General features: G+C 40.2%; 1 protein-coding gene across 4 annotated transcripts in view; it reads right to left on the reverse strand.

Annotated features, from left to right (window-relative positions):
- Positions 1 to 1,237: 1,237 nt before the first annotated feature.
- RMND5A (required for meiotic nuclear division 5 homolog A) overlaps positions 1,238 to 17,099 on the reverse strand; it is a 69,130-nt gene continuing 53,268 nt past the window's right edge. The window contains exons 5-10 of one of the 4 annotated variants that reach the window (XR_005065456.1): positions 15,918 to 16,084; positions 11,527 to 11,692; positions 9,230 to 9,332; positions 6,840 to 6,994; positions 3,668 to 5,564; positions 1,238 to 2,548 (exon numbers count right to left, since the gene is read on the reverse strand). Coding sequence is in view for 3 of the 4 variants with exons in the window: in XM_037038943.1 (XP_036894838.1) it covers positions 5,501 to 5,564; positions 6,840 to 6,994; positions 9,230 to 9,332; positions 11,527 to 11,692; positions 15,918 to 16,084 (655 nt within the window). In the remaining variant the exon portion in view is untranslated. Of the gene's footprint in view, positions 5,565 to 6,839; positions 6,995 to 9,229; positions 9,333 to 11,526; positions 11,693 to 15,917; positions 16,085 to 17,099 lie in introns of all 4 variants that reach the window. The other 3 variants (XM_037038943.1, XM_037038936.1, XM_037038926.1) reach the window with 3 other exon arrangements.

A 17,099-nucleotide genomic window follows, 5' to 3' on the forward strand; every position in this document is an offset into this window, starting at 1 on the left:
ACTCAGCCTCAGCGCCTCCCTGACAATGCCGAGTGTCAGCCACCCTCCACCAACAGTCTGGGTAGAGCTTTCACATTGGTCACAGTAGGGCAGAGTCCTGGCTGTCCATGAGGTGGGTGGGCATCAGACGACACACTAAGGTAACTACTTTTTTTGTGTGTGAAGCTTTTATTCATTCTCCAAATGAGAATGAGGGGCATGGTGTGGAGAGACACACTGGCATTGAGCTTTTATTGCATTATAATTGGATTAAAAAGGTGGAGGGTTTGTGGTCGTGTGGCCCCTGTGGGCTGCAGGAGGCTGCAGTTTGTCCCAATGTTATCTTCTGCTTGTGGCTGTAGGGAGCCGTTGGTTAAGTCCCCTTCTATTCTTTCTTTCCAGAAATTTCCAGCCCTGAGGACCAGCTTCTACCTTGGCACTGACAAACGTATCTTGATGGATTTATTCCACAGTAGACAAGCAGGTGTCTCCACATGGTCACTGGCTGTGAGGCAGGTGAGGAGGAGGCTGTCCGCAGAGAGTCACAGGAGGGTCAGAATCCTCTCTCCAAACCTCACAGAGACAGGGTGAGGGGGTCAGCTCGGGTCAGCTTCCGCTGCCCGCTGCTCCCCTAGTTAGTTGCAAGTCTCAGGAGGCAGGAGGACAGGGAGACAGAGAATGTCCCCATATGGGCCACCAAAATATCAGGGTGGCTAGTGACAGGGCTGAAAGAACTGGTAAAAGAACTCATACAGAAGAAAGTGTAGAGAGGAAGGGTTTTATTTGCTCTCCAAGTAAAAAGAGGGGCGTGGTGTGGAGAGGTGCACCAGCATGGAACCACTGCTTTAGAAACAGGGACTGAGCTTAGCCACCTCTTCTCCTCACACTGCTAGTGGCACAGGCACATTTCTTAAATTCTGAATGTGTAGACCCTTAGCAAAGGCATTCAGCAACATTCTCTTCTCATAGCTGGCACCTCCGTTCCCCCTCGCTCATACGTCCGTCACATTTATACAAACTGGTTCCATAAAATTTTTTAAATGTACATTTCTTTAATTTTAAAAAATATATACAGGAGAAGCCATGTATCTGACAAAGAAATACATTAACAAAGCATTTCTTATAGTTCCCAAAACTATTATTAGTCTGAAATTCATAAATTAAATATACCAGAACTTTTTAAGTTAAAATAATATCCCTGTAACTACTAAATATGCTAGACTTTTTCCAGAGACCAAATGAACCAAGAATATGAATATGGTTTGTGTTAAATAAGGTTTATTGTTAGCTTTATTGCCTATTGTCTATAATATGCAATTTTATTGTGCCTTTGCAAACAGGATACATTGCTTAAAAAACTGATCAAAATTCTCCATACATATAGCTCTATATAATAGATTACAGTGCAACACTATTCTTGTTACATAATTATAGAAATACTATAGAACCCAAGAGCACAGGGTAAGCAAAAGAAAAATAATCCTGAGCCATCTGAACAAGATGGATGAATCCTTTTAGTGTAAGTTTAGAGAACACAGAGGGGGAAACATGCACACTGCAGTCATGAGCAAAATACATTAATTACTTGTTCCTTGCTAGACACACGTGGGGGTAATGGTGAATTCAGAGACATGCACACTCACTCACACTCCTATTTTTTTCTCCTGCTTCCCTCCCATCTCCAGTACATTCGCTCCCTCCCCTTCCCAAAAGAAAAGATCAGGCACTAAACCCTAGTGAACCCCACACCTGCCTTGATGCAGAAGGTTAAATGACTGCTAAAATGAGAGTGCAGGTCCTCAGCCATAAGGGGAAACAAAGCACGTGCTGTACATCAATCCCAGCTGCTTGTCTCTATGGAAGTAATGAAACATACACTTACTGCAGTTTAAACCTGCAGAGGGAAATGTCTGGAAAACAAAACTTTGTTTTCTCTCCCTATGTCTTAAAGTAAAATCAACAGTGGAAAACTCACCCTAAAACTGGATGCCTCATCTATTAAAATACATTTGTCATTTTATTTTTGGTATGTAATCAATTATAGCTTAATAAACAGTCCATGAAGTCTGTACCTGCTTATGGTAAACTGACCACAGCTGGGCAGGTACACATTAGTCCTTGCGAACATTCCCTTGAGACCAGAACGTTCTAGTGTTAGCGAAGGTAATGTATGTTAAGTAATGACAGGTATTTGGTTTGTGTCTTCACCTTATACAGCCGAGTGATGAAATCAACCAAACCATACCTCCATGCCTTCCCTGAAAATAACCTGAGTCTTCTGACTACGCAGACTAACCAGTGTGACTGGCAGGCCACTTAATCAGAAATTGAACCGGAAAACCAGAGGGCTAATGTCTACGAGCAGTTTGTCTTGTGCAGATGACCAAGAGTTGTTGGTCTTTGCAGGATCTAGTGTTCCAACGGCTGAAATCACTGAGGTGGCAATAGCTCACAGCATGAAGAGCACGGAACGTAACTGCATAACCTGTGGAACTGCCTGGAGACGGAAACAGGATCCTCATCCCCACATAATTTGGTGTGGGTTTTAGTGTCTCTGTACACACAGCTGCTACAGAAAAATCAAAGCAAAAGATTTACTTTATAACTTTCTTATTTTCAATTAGATGCTCATACACTCATAAAATACTCACACATTCTATGAATATGAGGTGGCTCTTTTCTTCAAAATTTTAAAATCAAGAGGCACCAATACCCGTTCATTTATGTATTAGAAGGCTCACATAATCACCACTAAAACAACAGAAATGGCATCTGTGATGATCACACCACAGAGAAAAAAAGATCTAAAGACAACTTCAGCCACGGCACTTCAGACTGTACTTGAAAGCACAGATGCTCTGGCTAAATCAGAATCTAAGGATCTAATAAGGTTTTATTGGTTTAGCATAGTCCAGGAGAGACAAATGGAAGTGGTTCCTAAAGGAATTTAAGAAACCACTCTGAAATTGTTTTCAATGTACATTATTTTAATTAGTCTGACTGTAAAAAACCTTGGTTCTACCATGACCTCTTGCAGGTGTAACACAGAGCGTGACGAACCAAAGCGCGCCCACCCGCAGCGCTGACATCCACAGCCCATGGGCCTGACACCACTGGTGAGGGCGTTTTTAGAGCAGCAGGGACAGCATGTTCTATCTTAGTATCTTTGGTTAAGGCCTGGCCTCTTCAAATCCACCTACTCTTCACATTTAAGTCACCAATGAATTTTAGTCCATGCATTTACTTAAAGGTCACAAGACATAATTTTCACGTTAAGTCATCTTGTCAAGAGTTTCAAATATTTGGCCCTAACCCTGGCCAGTAGGAGGACTATGAGGACCTGGCACAGGAAACTGTCAGCAGGAATCCCAGCACTGGGAGAGGGGCAAATCAGAGCTCTAGCCTTTGTCCTTGAAAGTGGCCTGACACAACTATGTGTCGTCTGCCAAAAATATTTACCACCAGCCTCTAGCACAATGTCTGTATTGTTCAAACCCCACGTGAAGCCTAAATGCCATGTAGGTGTTTCTGGTGGTAGGTGAGAATAAGTTGTGAATAGCACTAAATCTGGTCTAGTGAGAAAAAGCTTAAAAAAACAAAAAGAAACCCTGGGTTTTAATTCAAAGGAAAAAATATATAATAAACCAGTTTCACATCCTCAACCAGAGTATTGCCTTGAATATTCTACCTTCTCTTTTGGAGTCCAAGGAGCTTCTCTCTGTTTTCTTCCTTCACTGCTTTAGTGGAGAGAGGGGGAACTTTAGAGAGGGTTGTAACAGGAAAGCAGAAACATGGAGCAAAAGTCACTGCGGGGCTAAGAGGTCAAACAAAGCAAGCACTCTGAGCAGGCTGACCCTGATTCCTGGCTCACCTACGCAGCACACAGTAGCCCTTCAACCTAAGCCTAGCCATACACATCAGTCAAGCAGGGCTTTCTGCAGTACCCTCTACTTTACAAACAAAAGATGACTCTGCCAGGCAAGCACTTCAGGATAAACCATCCAGGCTGGTACACCACAGCATGTGCTGCCACTTTCCAACTAACTTAGCACCAAATCTGTTCTCTCCCCCTCCCCCAAAGTAAGTCAATCTGTAGTTTAAAATGTGAAGTGTCATGATTCTCTTTGCTTTTGTTTTCTTCTTTTTTCATTTTCTCATAAAGTTTTCCTATATTGATGTTTCAGTTCCATGTCAGATGAAATAATGTTGCAAAATACTTGGTGATCTCCATATAACATTCCTCTTACAATGATGTACTTAAAGGGTTTTAAGTCAAAATTACGTCCACAAGTCTTTTCCACGTAGTTCTTCATACAGAGAAAGACTCTTACACATGGCTGTTTCTGGATAGTGCATTACATGAAGATGCCTCACGAGAGAAAAGATCATTGTGCCTCTGTAAGAATAACATAGAGACTCAAGAGTCCACAAGCTGACACAAGCCGCAGCAGAGGCACTGGACATTATATTACTCAAATACAGAAACAGCAAGAAACATATTCTGTGCTACAGAAAATTCGCTAGATTCTAACTGTAAGGATTTAAAGTAATGACTGATTACTGCATTTTAGAACTGGAACATGCTTCTTCCCTTCCAGATGCACAATGTTTGATGCTGGTGCACACACACACACAATACTGTGTCTGCAAAGATATACAAATGCAATAGACAGCCAAGTCTTAAAGGCAAATTTCAGCGAACAGGGCTACTAAGACCAAGAGAGCAAATATCAACTTAAGAACACTTCTAACTTCAGAATTTCATTTTATTGAACACACTTTTAAAATAAGCACCTCTTGGCAATAAAAGCAAAGAAACAATAGCGCTTCTTCCACTCTATTCCAGCGGAAGACTTCTCACACCAACCTGCTAAATTCATGATGGAATTTTAAAAATAGGCAGCCAGGCCACCAGCAAAGCTCAAATGCAGGTCTGCTGACTTTTCAGTGAGAACTGGAGCAGAGAAAAAGATCAAAAAGCAAACTCAGAATCTATCACAGCTTTCTTCAGTGATAGATTAAGCAAAAAAATTTTTAAAAAAAGTTTTATAACCACAATTCGATTTTTCAAACTTTTTCTGAAGAATTTTCATTTAATTATGTACATATAACAGGAAATAAAACCTTTTCACAAACATTCTCAGAGCTCACAATTATCAAGAAAATGACAAAAGTAAAAGCAGGAAAAATACTAATCACATGGCAGGGGGGTCAATTTCCATTTCTGCTCTTAAAAAGTAAAAAAATTACCATATAATTAAGTACAAAAACCTGCACTGAATGACAACTGCTGGTGTATTTACTTGATCAGAAATGAAGATCAAGAATATAATAGAGCCCTATGACCATATTTATCTGGAACACTCCCTCAGTGTGTACACTAACGTGTTGGCAACGTCTCTGGAGCATTAGCTTATATAAACACGGGAGTCCTTGGTTAGCTGCATTAAATGGAACATTCTCTTCTGAAATGCACCCACAACTCAGTTTCACTTACAAATTGCAAACTAAAATTATTTCTTCAGAAAAATATCTGTTTGGCGTCTCCTGGACTTTGTTCCATTGGACAATATGGACATTTTAATCTAAACACAAGAAGAAGAAAAAAAACACCGAGTCAAGGAACAAGATCAGTACTGAGCATTCCGTTTCATACACTTATAAAGTACCTTTAACAATTATGTACACACAGAGTTACTCACAAACACACACAATGTGTGCTCTGAGGGTAAACTGTGCTTTCCCTCCATGTAACAGCCAAGCTCTGAAGGGTCACAAACACAAATCATGTAAGCCAGACCCTAAACCGAAAGGCTCTTCTTCAGGAGATATCAGCAAAAACCAGTGGGTAAACAAAACAAAGACAACTCGTCTGAAAATTGGTTTCATAAGTAAATCCAATTTTGGAGTTTTCATAAGTAAATCCAATTTTTTTTATCCAACGTTTAGGTTGCGCCTGTCTTCAAATGAGTTTCAAACCTACGGACCACACAACCCATCAAGCACAGCAAATCAGATGCCAGCTGCCGAGCCTGCCAAATACACAGCCCACCAAGAGCAGCTGAGGTGCCTTGTGGCGGGGCACACAAAACCAGCATGGCTGCACGGCTTGGAGAGGGCACGGACACCTCTGTCACATGCCAGGGCCTCCTCTTAAAGGGAAGACTCTACCATAATGGTTTGAAATGGACTCCAGCAAACAATGTTCTAGCTGCCTAAGCTAAAAATAGGCTTTTGAGACTATTGAGCTCTAATCTATACAAATTATAAGTATTTATACCCTTTGAATCAGCAATTTCAATTATAAATATATTAATCTATACATTTATATAACATATAAATAAAATATATAAATATATATATAATTATACCCTTTGAATCAGCAATATCACATACTGATAATGTAATTTACCTTATAGTAATAGATGTTAAATGCTCACCAATAAGGGATTAGTTTAATAATCACCATTTCCACATAGTAAAATAATGTGCAGCTTTAAAAAGAGAATGAGGGCTCTCTTTCTGTAGCATATAAAAGAGCTCCAAGATGTATCACTATGTGACCAGTCTGTAGTATGCTACGTGTTACCATCTGCATACAAAAGGCAGGGTGGGTGGGGGCAATGACATTGCGTTGCCTACCCAAGAAGAGTTAAAGATCATGCTTGTAAATTCATAGACGAATTTTTAAAACTGACCAAAAAAATTTAAAAATCAGGTACCACCCACTATGCTAAATGAATAGTTATGAAATGTACTTCTACATTCTAGCAACATTTATTTATTCTCATTACATTTCATCCTCCCACTAAGTTATAAAAGAAAATTTTTTACTAATATTTAAAAAGGCAGACACTTACTTGCTACCATTAAACATTTTGTTCAGGGCATCTCTTGATATAATATGACCACAGACCAATTTCATGGGTGGATTGTTATCTGTAGTTTGCTGACGAAGAATGGGACAGGCAAATATAGAGTGATACCAGCACTTTTTACCAAGGTCCACTTCGATCTGTTAAAAAAAAAGTAAAAATACTCAGGTGATAGCTCAGGACACTTTCACATTAGTACGCACTGTGCAGCAGAGAACACTGATCCACTGGGAACATCGATCAATGTACAATCATTGGAATGTACCTTTTTATGGCACTCTTCTAACTCGAGAAGGATAGTCACAGGGATTCAAGTATTATTTCAGAATTCTAAATTAACCTTCAAAAATTTTTAGAGAGAATTTTTATGAGTTTATCTGAGCCAAACTGATGACAACTGCAGGGAAGCAAATCTCAATGGCTTGAGGAAATGCTCCCCTCAAAATTACCTAGGATACTACTCTCAAACAAAATTGTGATGCCTGAGAGTTAAAAGTCAAAGGCAAACCAATGCTGTAGAAGTGAAACACTCCCGAAAAGTCATCAGATATACCTAACAGTAAAACCCATCAGAAATCCCGACTGTTTTATAGCATACTTAGCTAGGTGATAAAATTCAGTGCATTAATTCCTTTAAAAACAAAGCAAACATGGTTTGTTTCTACATGAGCTTCACATACAAGTTTCCCATGCTTTGTGTATAACAGTCCAGAGAAACCTCCTGACACAAGGGCTTCAAGCTGAAGTTCAGCAGGTCCTCTCACAGTCACAGACCACGGCACTTATGTCAATTACTTCTCTGTGCCGTGGGCAGAACAAGGAAAAGCTATGGAATTGCCTAACACAGTGGCTGGCTATGGCAGGGGCCCAAGAAATGCCAATTCTGTTTTCTTTTACAATGGCTATCAATATAAAAGTCTTTCAAGAAATCTGACAAGTGTAACAGAAAAATCCTGAGGAAAAAAAACCAGCCAGATCATCACTTCCAAGTGCTTTATTATCCTGACACACAGACTTTAGGTGAATTCAGATTGCAGTGTGCTCTGTCTAGTGCACAAGTGTGAGACATATACATGACTGGGAAACTACCAGGGTCTTACAGGCACTTGCCTCAGCAAAGGAACTGAAGGCTCAAGTTCTAAGGGCACTGAAAATGACCAACAGTCAAGCAGGGGTGTTGCTGGTATCCTGACCACACTCAGGACTAGAGATGCATCTGTGCTTTGAATCAAACCAGATGTCTGAGGGGAAGCTGGGGCAACCAATAGTTACCAGCTGGAAGAACAAGGTAACTGCAGATAAATCTGTGCACAGGTATGGCGGAAAGGAAACAAAAAGCCAAACACATGTTTTAGCCCTTTAGGGTCTGTGATACAACCATGCAGAAGTAACTCCGAAGTTGTAGTGCTACTGTCAGAGGCCTGGTGGAAATACACCTACAGGAACCTTTGTCTCCCTATGTAAGCAAACCGGAGTATCTACTCTGTATCCCATATTATTCTAAGCATACCTATGTTATCTCCAGCCTTTAATAGTCCCAAAAGAGAAGGATGGTCTCTATTTCAGAGATGAACAAACTACTTGGAGAAGTTAGGAACTGGCAAGTTACTGGAAGTGATGTTTAAAACCATGGCCTATCCCACGACAGCAGTGGACACATAGCACTAGAGGTACACTTTGATGACTGTGGGTGTCAAAGGATGACCTCTAATTTAATAGCAATATATTTACTTTACTTGGTATTAGAAAAATATAACAAGCCCCGGCTGGTGTGTCTCAGTGGACTGAGTGCCAGCCTTGGTTTGATTCCCAGTCAGGCACATGTCTGGGTGGCAGGCCAGGGCCTTACTGGTGGCCACATGAGAGGCAACCACACATTGAGGTTTCTCTCCCTCTCTTTCTCCCTCCCTTCCCCATCTCTCTAAAAATAAATAAAATCTTTTAAAAAATAGAAAAATAAAATGAGCTCAAACTCATCATCTCATAAATACCAATGCTAACATAAAACTAAATCCAATCAAATTGACTCACTGTTTTATATTTTTTTAAAAAATCACAGCATGTGCTTTGTCAAGTGCAGAACACACCACATGCTACAGTATTTCCCACCCTCCCAAATTCCAGTGTTTTCTTCATTAGCTTTCATTGCCACTCTAAGTCAAAATTTTAAGAAAACCCTTTCAGTGCCTCCAAAATGTACCTGGCCCCCCACTTCTATTATTTAATCATGTGACCACATGCATAAAAGAAACTCTGTCAAAAGGTTATACAATAATGTTCCCTAGTTAAAAGGCAAGACTGACATTTTAAATCCTTAACATCCATATTCTTCTAATGGCAGGAAAGGTAAATAACCAATAGGAAATGGAACTCACGGGTAATTCATCTTTCTGGTTCCAAACTCCAGTGCACTGCCTCTGTTCAATCACAGCTTTAATGTTAATTAAAGCTGGCAGTGCCACGCAACCTGCTGAGAAACTGGGAAGACAGAAGAGAAAAAGTCAATGTCAGGCCAGCGTCAGACAGCTTGGTCCTACAAATGTCAATTCCTTCAGACTGTGTGTGCAGAGAGCTGTTAGAATCGGTCAGGGCACAGAGCCCTCTGCTCTGCTAAATTAGCAGATGTGTGCACATGCGTACACATAGGTTTTAAGTTATATAGAACCTCCAGGCTTCACGGGCTCTATCTATCAGTCATTAATGACATTCTGAAACTTTTTTTGCATGGTTCCTTCTAGACCCAGATTGCCCCTGTTCAGGGCTCAAGTACTCAGATCTAAAAGCCAACAGTCAATTCTCAGCACAGTCCCTCTTCAGGACTTTCCACTGACCAGGGTCACATCTGATGAATGTTCCACATGGACAGAAAAGCCCATTCTCAGAGATGGGATGAGGCCTTCAGTTAGCCTGTATTCACATTTCAACTTTTCCCTAATCTGCCTAATCTTGCTGCTTTGATTCCCACCACAGGGGCTGATCCCAGTAACCTGTTCCCTGTCAATCTCCACCCATTTCAGAGTCTGTTCCCCAGACAACCTGACCAGCAGCCTGGCCCTGCGTGATGGTTAAATGCATGAGGGTCTCTGCAGTCCGATGGTGCACCCTACGGAACACAGACTGTACCCCACACACTGCAGGCACACAGCGGGAATGAAAAACACTTGAGATATTAAATGAAGAGTAAACAAGTTATTTTCTTAAAATAGGTTCTTAAACTTTTTGGTTTCAGGTCCTCTTTGCATACTTAAATATTAAGGATATCAAAGAGCATCTGTTTTTGTGGATATATTATCACTGTTGCACAAATTAAAACCAAAATTTTTAAAATATTAATTTACTTTAAAATAATAAACTTAATACATGTTATAAATTATATTCTTACTCAAAACCCCCTATTTTCCAAGCCCAAAGTAAATGTGTGAGAAGACTGGCACTGCTTTACACTTTCCCAAAGCTCTTTAACGACTGGCTTAATGGGAGACAGGTGAATTCTTAAATGTTCCTCTGCGTGCAATATGCTGCAATGTGTTCTTCAGGCTGAAGTAAATGATCTAGTCTCACACACATCTACAGTAATTTAACTGCCTTTTCAGAAAATTGTGGATATTCTTCTTTAACGCCACACCAAAACAAAACAAGGAGTACAGAAAAAGTTTTTTGTACCATGGAATCTGAATCCTTACCACTGAATTTTTTGTACTGTTCTACATTCAAATCCAATGGTCTGTCTTATACTCTGAATGACTCTTTTACTCAATGCATGATTTTGTAAGATCCTACTGAATCCTAAGACCTAATATATCCTAAGACCTTTAAAGAATTAGCATATCTAATTATACATTATCAAAAAAATTCATTAATATCACCAAGCAAATCAGAAAAATCTTTAAATATGGGAAAGCTGTCAAGTTCACAGTGGCAGTACAAGATTTCCAAACGTTCTATTTTAGCTCAAAATCTTAAATTCTGTCATTATAGCAAAAGATACTGTCAGTTGCTTTCCTTGATATAAGACTCACTTTATTTGAAGAAATGTATGCTGAACACCTGAGTATGAATAATTGCAGTCTGTCTTTTAGTGATTCTTTCAAGTAACAGCTGTGTTCCATGAAAATAAAAGTAAAAAAACTAGCTTATTAGCTCATAACTCTAACAACATACAGGTGCTTTTTCCTGAGATGATAATCATATTTTGGCATGAAGCTGGTGTTTTATGTGAACTTCCTACTATGCCACACAAATATTAAAAATATGTGTGCTCAAAAGTCAATATTTAATAAAACTAATCATTTTAATGTTTTATCAAGAACATTCTGAAGTAAAACCAGCATGTCTTAAGCTGCAAGTGTGTGGTGGTGAGGAAAATGGGGTTTTCCAGACCACTGCTCTGACCTGTGCTGAGGCTCAAGCAATTAACTCACCACTGTTTCTGCACCATCTGTGCAGATGTCAACCGAGTGGGAAAGGCTCAGGACCCCACAGGTTCACGGTTACACTTTAGAAACCGCTGCTCTAAAACTGTCACTGTCAATCCTAACAATCTCTTAAAATACCACTGCACTCTTCTTCAGAAAGACAAACAATCTCTCGGCTTTAAACATCAAGAACTAGGTAACCAATGAAGAACTAACCAATACGATGCATATTTCAGTAATAGGACCCATTTCCATACCTGACACTGAGAGGGGATTCCACGGAAAGCCCCAGGAGGGCACAGGCATCCCGTGTAAAGATGTCACAAATGTCAGCCCACTGGTTTGCATCAAGCAGGTGAACATATGGTGAGTTCTCAATCCCTTGCCTCAGGTACACGAGGCTTCCCATCAAAACCTGAATGTCTAAACAAAAGCAGCAGCACTTACAGGTGTGAATGCTTATTCCTGAAATACAGCTGGCCTGTAGGTAACAAGCTGAGAAAGGCAAGAATCCCCCCCTCCCCAGTGACACAGCCTAAAATTATTTATTCACAATGTCTTTTAGAATTTTGGTCTTTAAGCTTGGCTTCTCCCTTTACCTTAAAGAAACAGTACAGAGAAAAGGGAGGGGAAAAAAGCACTAAACATTGAACTTGCAGTTATTTTATTGTTACAAATAGTGTAGTACAATTACCATTACCTTCAAGAGCAATAATTATGCTATAAAAGGGGCCACCACATATTATTTGACTGTAGAACTACCCACTACTCCCACTGTGACACCCAGGGGCACTCTGAAACACTCTGCTGGGGCAGTAACAGCAGCAGAAGGGCCAGGGCAGGGGGAACAAGTGCACACTTCACTCTTTTTCTCAGATCCCCTCTCAGTTGAGTATCAAATCCCCCCAAATGCAATGTCTCTTTCTGACTTTTTTAAGGGAGGGCAACTAGGTATTTCAGAGAATTCTCTCTCCACCCAGCCTCAGTTTCTCAACATCAATAACTTGATATAACTCCAAAGTATCCACAAAAAGCTTATTGTTATAGAGATCAGTAATAAAAACTTATTTCTAATTTTTACAAAAACCGAGAATTGGAAACTTAGCATGACTTTTACAAAGTCCCAAAGCTTAGAAGTACATAGCGAGGCCAAGGCCCAGATACAAGTCTCCTGAAAGTTCACCCAATGCCCTTTGGCTACTATGTAATTACATATACAGCAATGCAGAAATTACCTGCTTTAAATCAACTTAAATCTATGAGGGCTCTGTATGCAATCTTTATTCTTGAAAGATACTATTTGGTCTTGTACATATCCAAGTAAAAAGTTGACAAAGATCTTGAAATTAAAGCATACTGTATTGAGGGTGCATTAATTTCTTGGCTAATATTTCAGTTTACTACATTTGAAACCCCTTCAGAGCCATCATGATCTGGACGAATGAGCATTTCTGCTTCTAAATATTGTTTAGTATTTGCTAGGCTGCGTTTGACCTAACACTTCGTTTATGAATCTAATACGTTTTTTGCTCTAGACCCAGTCACAGCTTTTTCTGTGATTATCATCTACAACTGTTTTCATTCACTAGGAAGCACATATTAGCTCTACTTAAGGTATGCTTCAATTCCAGTGGTGGCTGTGGGTCTGCTGCAAACATTAAAAACATGTGATTCACTTAGACTTCCTGTCAAGATAGCCACATAGGTAAACACGGCTCACTTCCTCGCATAGCCACATGAAAATTACAACTAATATATATGGAACAACCATCACCAAGAACCATCAGAAATCAAGTTGAATGGAAGTCTGACAACTGAGGAATTAAAGAAACCACATTCATCCAGACTGGGAGGAGGGGCAGAGACATAGAGTGCGCTGGTCCCACATTCACATTCGGTGGATAAAAATTTGGAAGGGGTATCTAAGGGAGCAAGAGATTCCAGCCAACACCACTGGGTCATCCCAGCCCAGGGTTCCAGTGCCAGTAAGATAAGTCTCCATAACTCCTGCTCGCAAAAATCAGGGGTAATTGAGTCAGCAGAAGAACCTGCTGGAGTCCCACCCAGTTTCTCTTAAGGAACCCACCCACACACAGACTTACTCCCTCTCAGCTCCAGCACTGAGGTAGCAGCTGGAAGGCACCAGTGGCATACAAATAGGAACTGAAGTGTCAGCATCAAGGCAAGAGCTGGGGGACAGCTTTCTCCCAGAGAGAAAGGTGGGCAGAGGTCACTGTCCCCTTTCTGAACCCTCCCCCCACATAGCCACACAGCCAGCAGGCAAATGCCACATCTCCAATTCCACCAACCTGGCTAAACACTGTTTGCCCCACTCTGGAGATCCCCTCAGACTTCCTCCCACCCAATTTACCAAGATACTCAAACTGTTAACAATGACTTTTCCATATGCACGGCCGGTCTTGGCTCTAGCTTCACAGCTTCCTAAATCCTCTTAAACAAGCAACAGCTGGCCTCAGTGAGCCCCCCCAGGCCCCTGTATCTCTTGCTAAGTGGACCCAGGCCTGGCACTAGCAGCAGCCAGCCTAGACTAACAGCTTAGCTTCATCTGGGAAACTCCAAGCCCAGCACAAGCAACAGCCATCTCAGACTGCTTTATAGCTCAGGCAGGGTGGCCCCAGGCAGAACAAAGGTGGGGGTTAACCTTGGCTAGCACCACCCAGGAAATCTCAGAGCTTGTGCACCCAGTGGACAGCTACAAACCACATCGGAGCACCACCACACTGCCCCTGCACAGCTGATCCTCCATGGAGGATGGAAGTTGGTAGTCAGTGGTCACAGCCAGTCCTTGTAGCTGACTGGCCTGGGTAAATCCCTCACACTGACCTGCCAACAGTCATCAAGGCTAGACTACAAGACAAGAGTATAATCAGCCCACCCAAAGGGCACACCTTAAGTACCCAGTGTGGGTAATAGGGAAGGCAGTACCACTGGACCCTGCAGGACACCTGCTACATTAGGTGATGCTACAAAGACAGGAAATCATAGTGACTCGACCTAAACATAAAAACAAACACAGGAATGTTGCCAAAATGAAACAAAGATAAAGAAACATGGCCAAATGAAAGAACAGATCAAAGCTCCAGAAAAAGAACTAAACAAAATGGAGATAGCAATCTATCAGATGCAGAGTTCAAAACACTGGTTTATTATAAGCATGTTCAAGAATTTAGTGAGGACCTCAACAGCATAAAAAAGATCCAGTCAGAAATGAAGGACACACTGACTGAAATACAGAATATTTTTATTTATATTTAGTATTTATTTAAATAATAGATATTTTATTAATATCTAATAAAATATTAAATAAATATTTATTATTTAATATTTTCCCCTGTACAAATACAGAATATTTTTACAGGGAAAAAACACTAGAATGGATGTAGCCGAGAATCAAATCAGCGATTTGGAACATAAGGAATCAGAAAACAACCAATTAGAACAACAAGAAGTAACAAAGAATCCAAAAAAACAAGAACAGTGTAAGCAGCCCCCAGGACAGCTTCAAGCATTCCAACATTTGCATTTTGGGTATGCCAGAAGGAGAAGAGAAGGAAAAAGAAATTGGAAATCTATTTGAAAAAATAATGAAAGAAAATTCCTAATTTGGTGAAATAAATAGACATGCAAGTCCAAGAAGCACAGAGGGTCCCAAACAAGATGGATACAAAGAGGCCCACTCCAAAACACATCATAATTAAAATGCCAAAGATTAAAGACAAAAAACCTCAAAAGCAGCAAGGGAAAAAGTAGTTAATTACCTACAGGGGTGTTCCCTTAAGACTATCTGCTGATTTCTCAAAAGAAACTTTGCAGGCTAAAAGGGATCAAAAAGAAATATTCAAAGTCATGAAAAGCAGGGACCTACAGCCAAGATTGCTCTACCCAGCAAAGGCATCATTTAAATTAAAGAGCAGATAAAGAGATTCCCAGACAGGAAAAAACTAAAGGAGTTCATCATCACCAAACCACTACTCAATGAAATGTTAAAGGAACTTATTTAAGAAAAAGATGATGATCAAAACTATGAATAAAATGGCAATAAATACATACCTATCAACAGCTGAATCTTAAAAAACTAAGCATACAAGAGGAACAGAGACAGAATCATGGATATAGAGAGTGTTTTGATGGGTGCCAGATGGGAGGCGGTGAGGGGAAATAGGTAAAAAGGTGAGGGGATTAAGAAGAACAAATAAATGGTTACAGAAGAGCCACGGGGATGTAAAGTACAGTGTGGAAAATGGAGTAGCCAAAATACCTATGCACGGCCCATGGACATGAACAATGGTGTGGGGACTGCCTGGGGAAGTGTGGAGGATCTGGGGAGGGGACAAAAGGGGAAAAAATTGGGACCACTGTAATAGCATAATCAATAATATATAATTAAAAAACAAAATAAGCCCTGGCTGGTGTAGCTCAGTAGATTAAATGCAGGCCTGTGAACCAAAAAACAGTGATTCAATTCCCAGTCAGGGCACATACCTGGGTTGCAGGCCAGTTCCCAGCGGCAGACACATGAGAGGCAACCATACATTGATATTTCTCTCCCTCCCTCCTTCCCTTCCCCTCTAAAGATAAATAAATAAAATCTTTAAAAAAATTAAAAAATATGAGACTCAGGACTCACCTTTTTGATGATTTAGGGCAAATGGCTGAAAATTTTTAGCATATTGCAATGCTTCCCGCTGATTTGTAGTTCCACCCATTAGCAAGCTAATAAAATACAGTCTATGTAGCTTAAATTCCAAGGAGCTGTTTTGGGCTATAAGCATTTCTCGGTTTGATACTGCCCACCTAAAGAAAAAGCAAACACGATTTTAACAATTATTAACAGCTTAAGTAAGGTGTATTAAAAATTGTTTGAAACCTAGTAACATGAAAAAAAGTGTCTGGTCTGCCATCTTGTGGAAGTTGGTGGTAACATCAATCCCTAGGCCCCGAGACATTTGTAAAAAAGTAAACATAACAATTAAAACTGAAGAGGCTTTCAACCAATGAAAAAAAGAAAAAAATATTGTTAGATGACAATTACACACTTATTATGCTTTTACACTACGGCATGATTGACTCTGATGAGTTACATGACAGATTAGGAACTATGCTAAGCCACACTTTGAAGGAGGTGTCAGCCATGAGACTCACTACTGAATTGCCTAGATTCACTACTTTTTTCCTGTTAAACTGAAAATGAATCACCAGATTCTGAAAGGGAACCATCAATCTTTAAACTTTTGTTAGGCGCAAGACTTTGTGCTACTTACTTTGGAATTAAAAACGGTAAACATCAGTATTTACTATTAAGTTGCTTCCAGTCTTATCAGGCAAATAAAGCCACATAAACATCATATAGTGAGTGCAGGGGAATCAAACTCATTCTCACTGGGGCCACATTGGCCTCTCGGTTGCCTTCAAAGGTCCGAATGTAATTTCAACTCCTCAACAGTTAAGGAGTAGTTACATTTATATAGTCCTAAAATTACTTCAGCCCGCCCCTGGTGAAAATGAGTTTGACATCACTGCTATAGTGTATTACACTGTGCCAGAAAGATATGAACAAACACAGAACTAATGAGAAAAAAATATTGATGATCCAAACAACAGTGACTCAGGCCTCTTAGTACAAACAGTTTGAACAACCAATCTTGAGCTGGAACTACTATTTCAGGTAAGCACTAAAACAGAAATGTTTAACAGCCGGCACCAAAATCAATTTTGCAATCAAGTGGTAAAAAGCATTGTTTTGCTTTTTTTATCATATCAAGATATAGAAGCCCTTAGCATTATATTCTTCTTTAACTTGACCTTTAGT

The sequence above is a fragment of the Sturnira hondurensis genome, unplaced genomic scaffold (assembly GCF_014824575.4).
Source record: "Sturnira hondurensis isolate 20B ecotype Veracruz unplaced genomic scaffold, ASM1482457v3 Scaffold0002039, whole genome shotgun sequence".
Classification (NCBI taxonomy): domain Eukaryota; kingdom Metazoa; phylum Chordata; class Mammalia; order Chiroptera; family Phyllostomidae; genus Sturnira; species Sturnira hondurensis.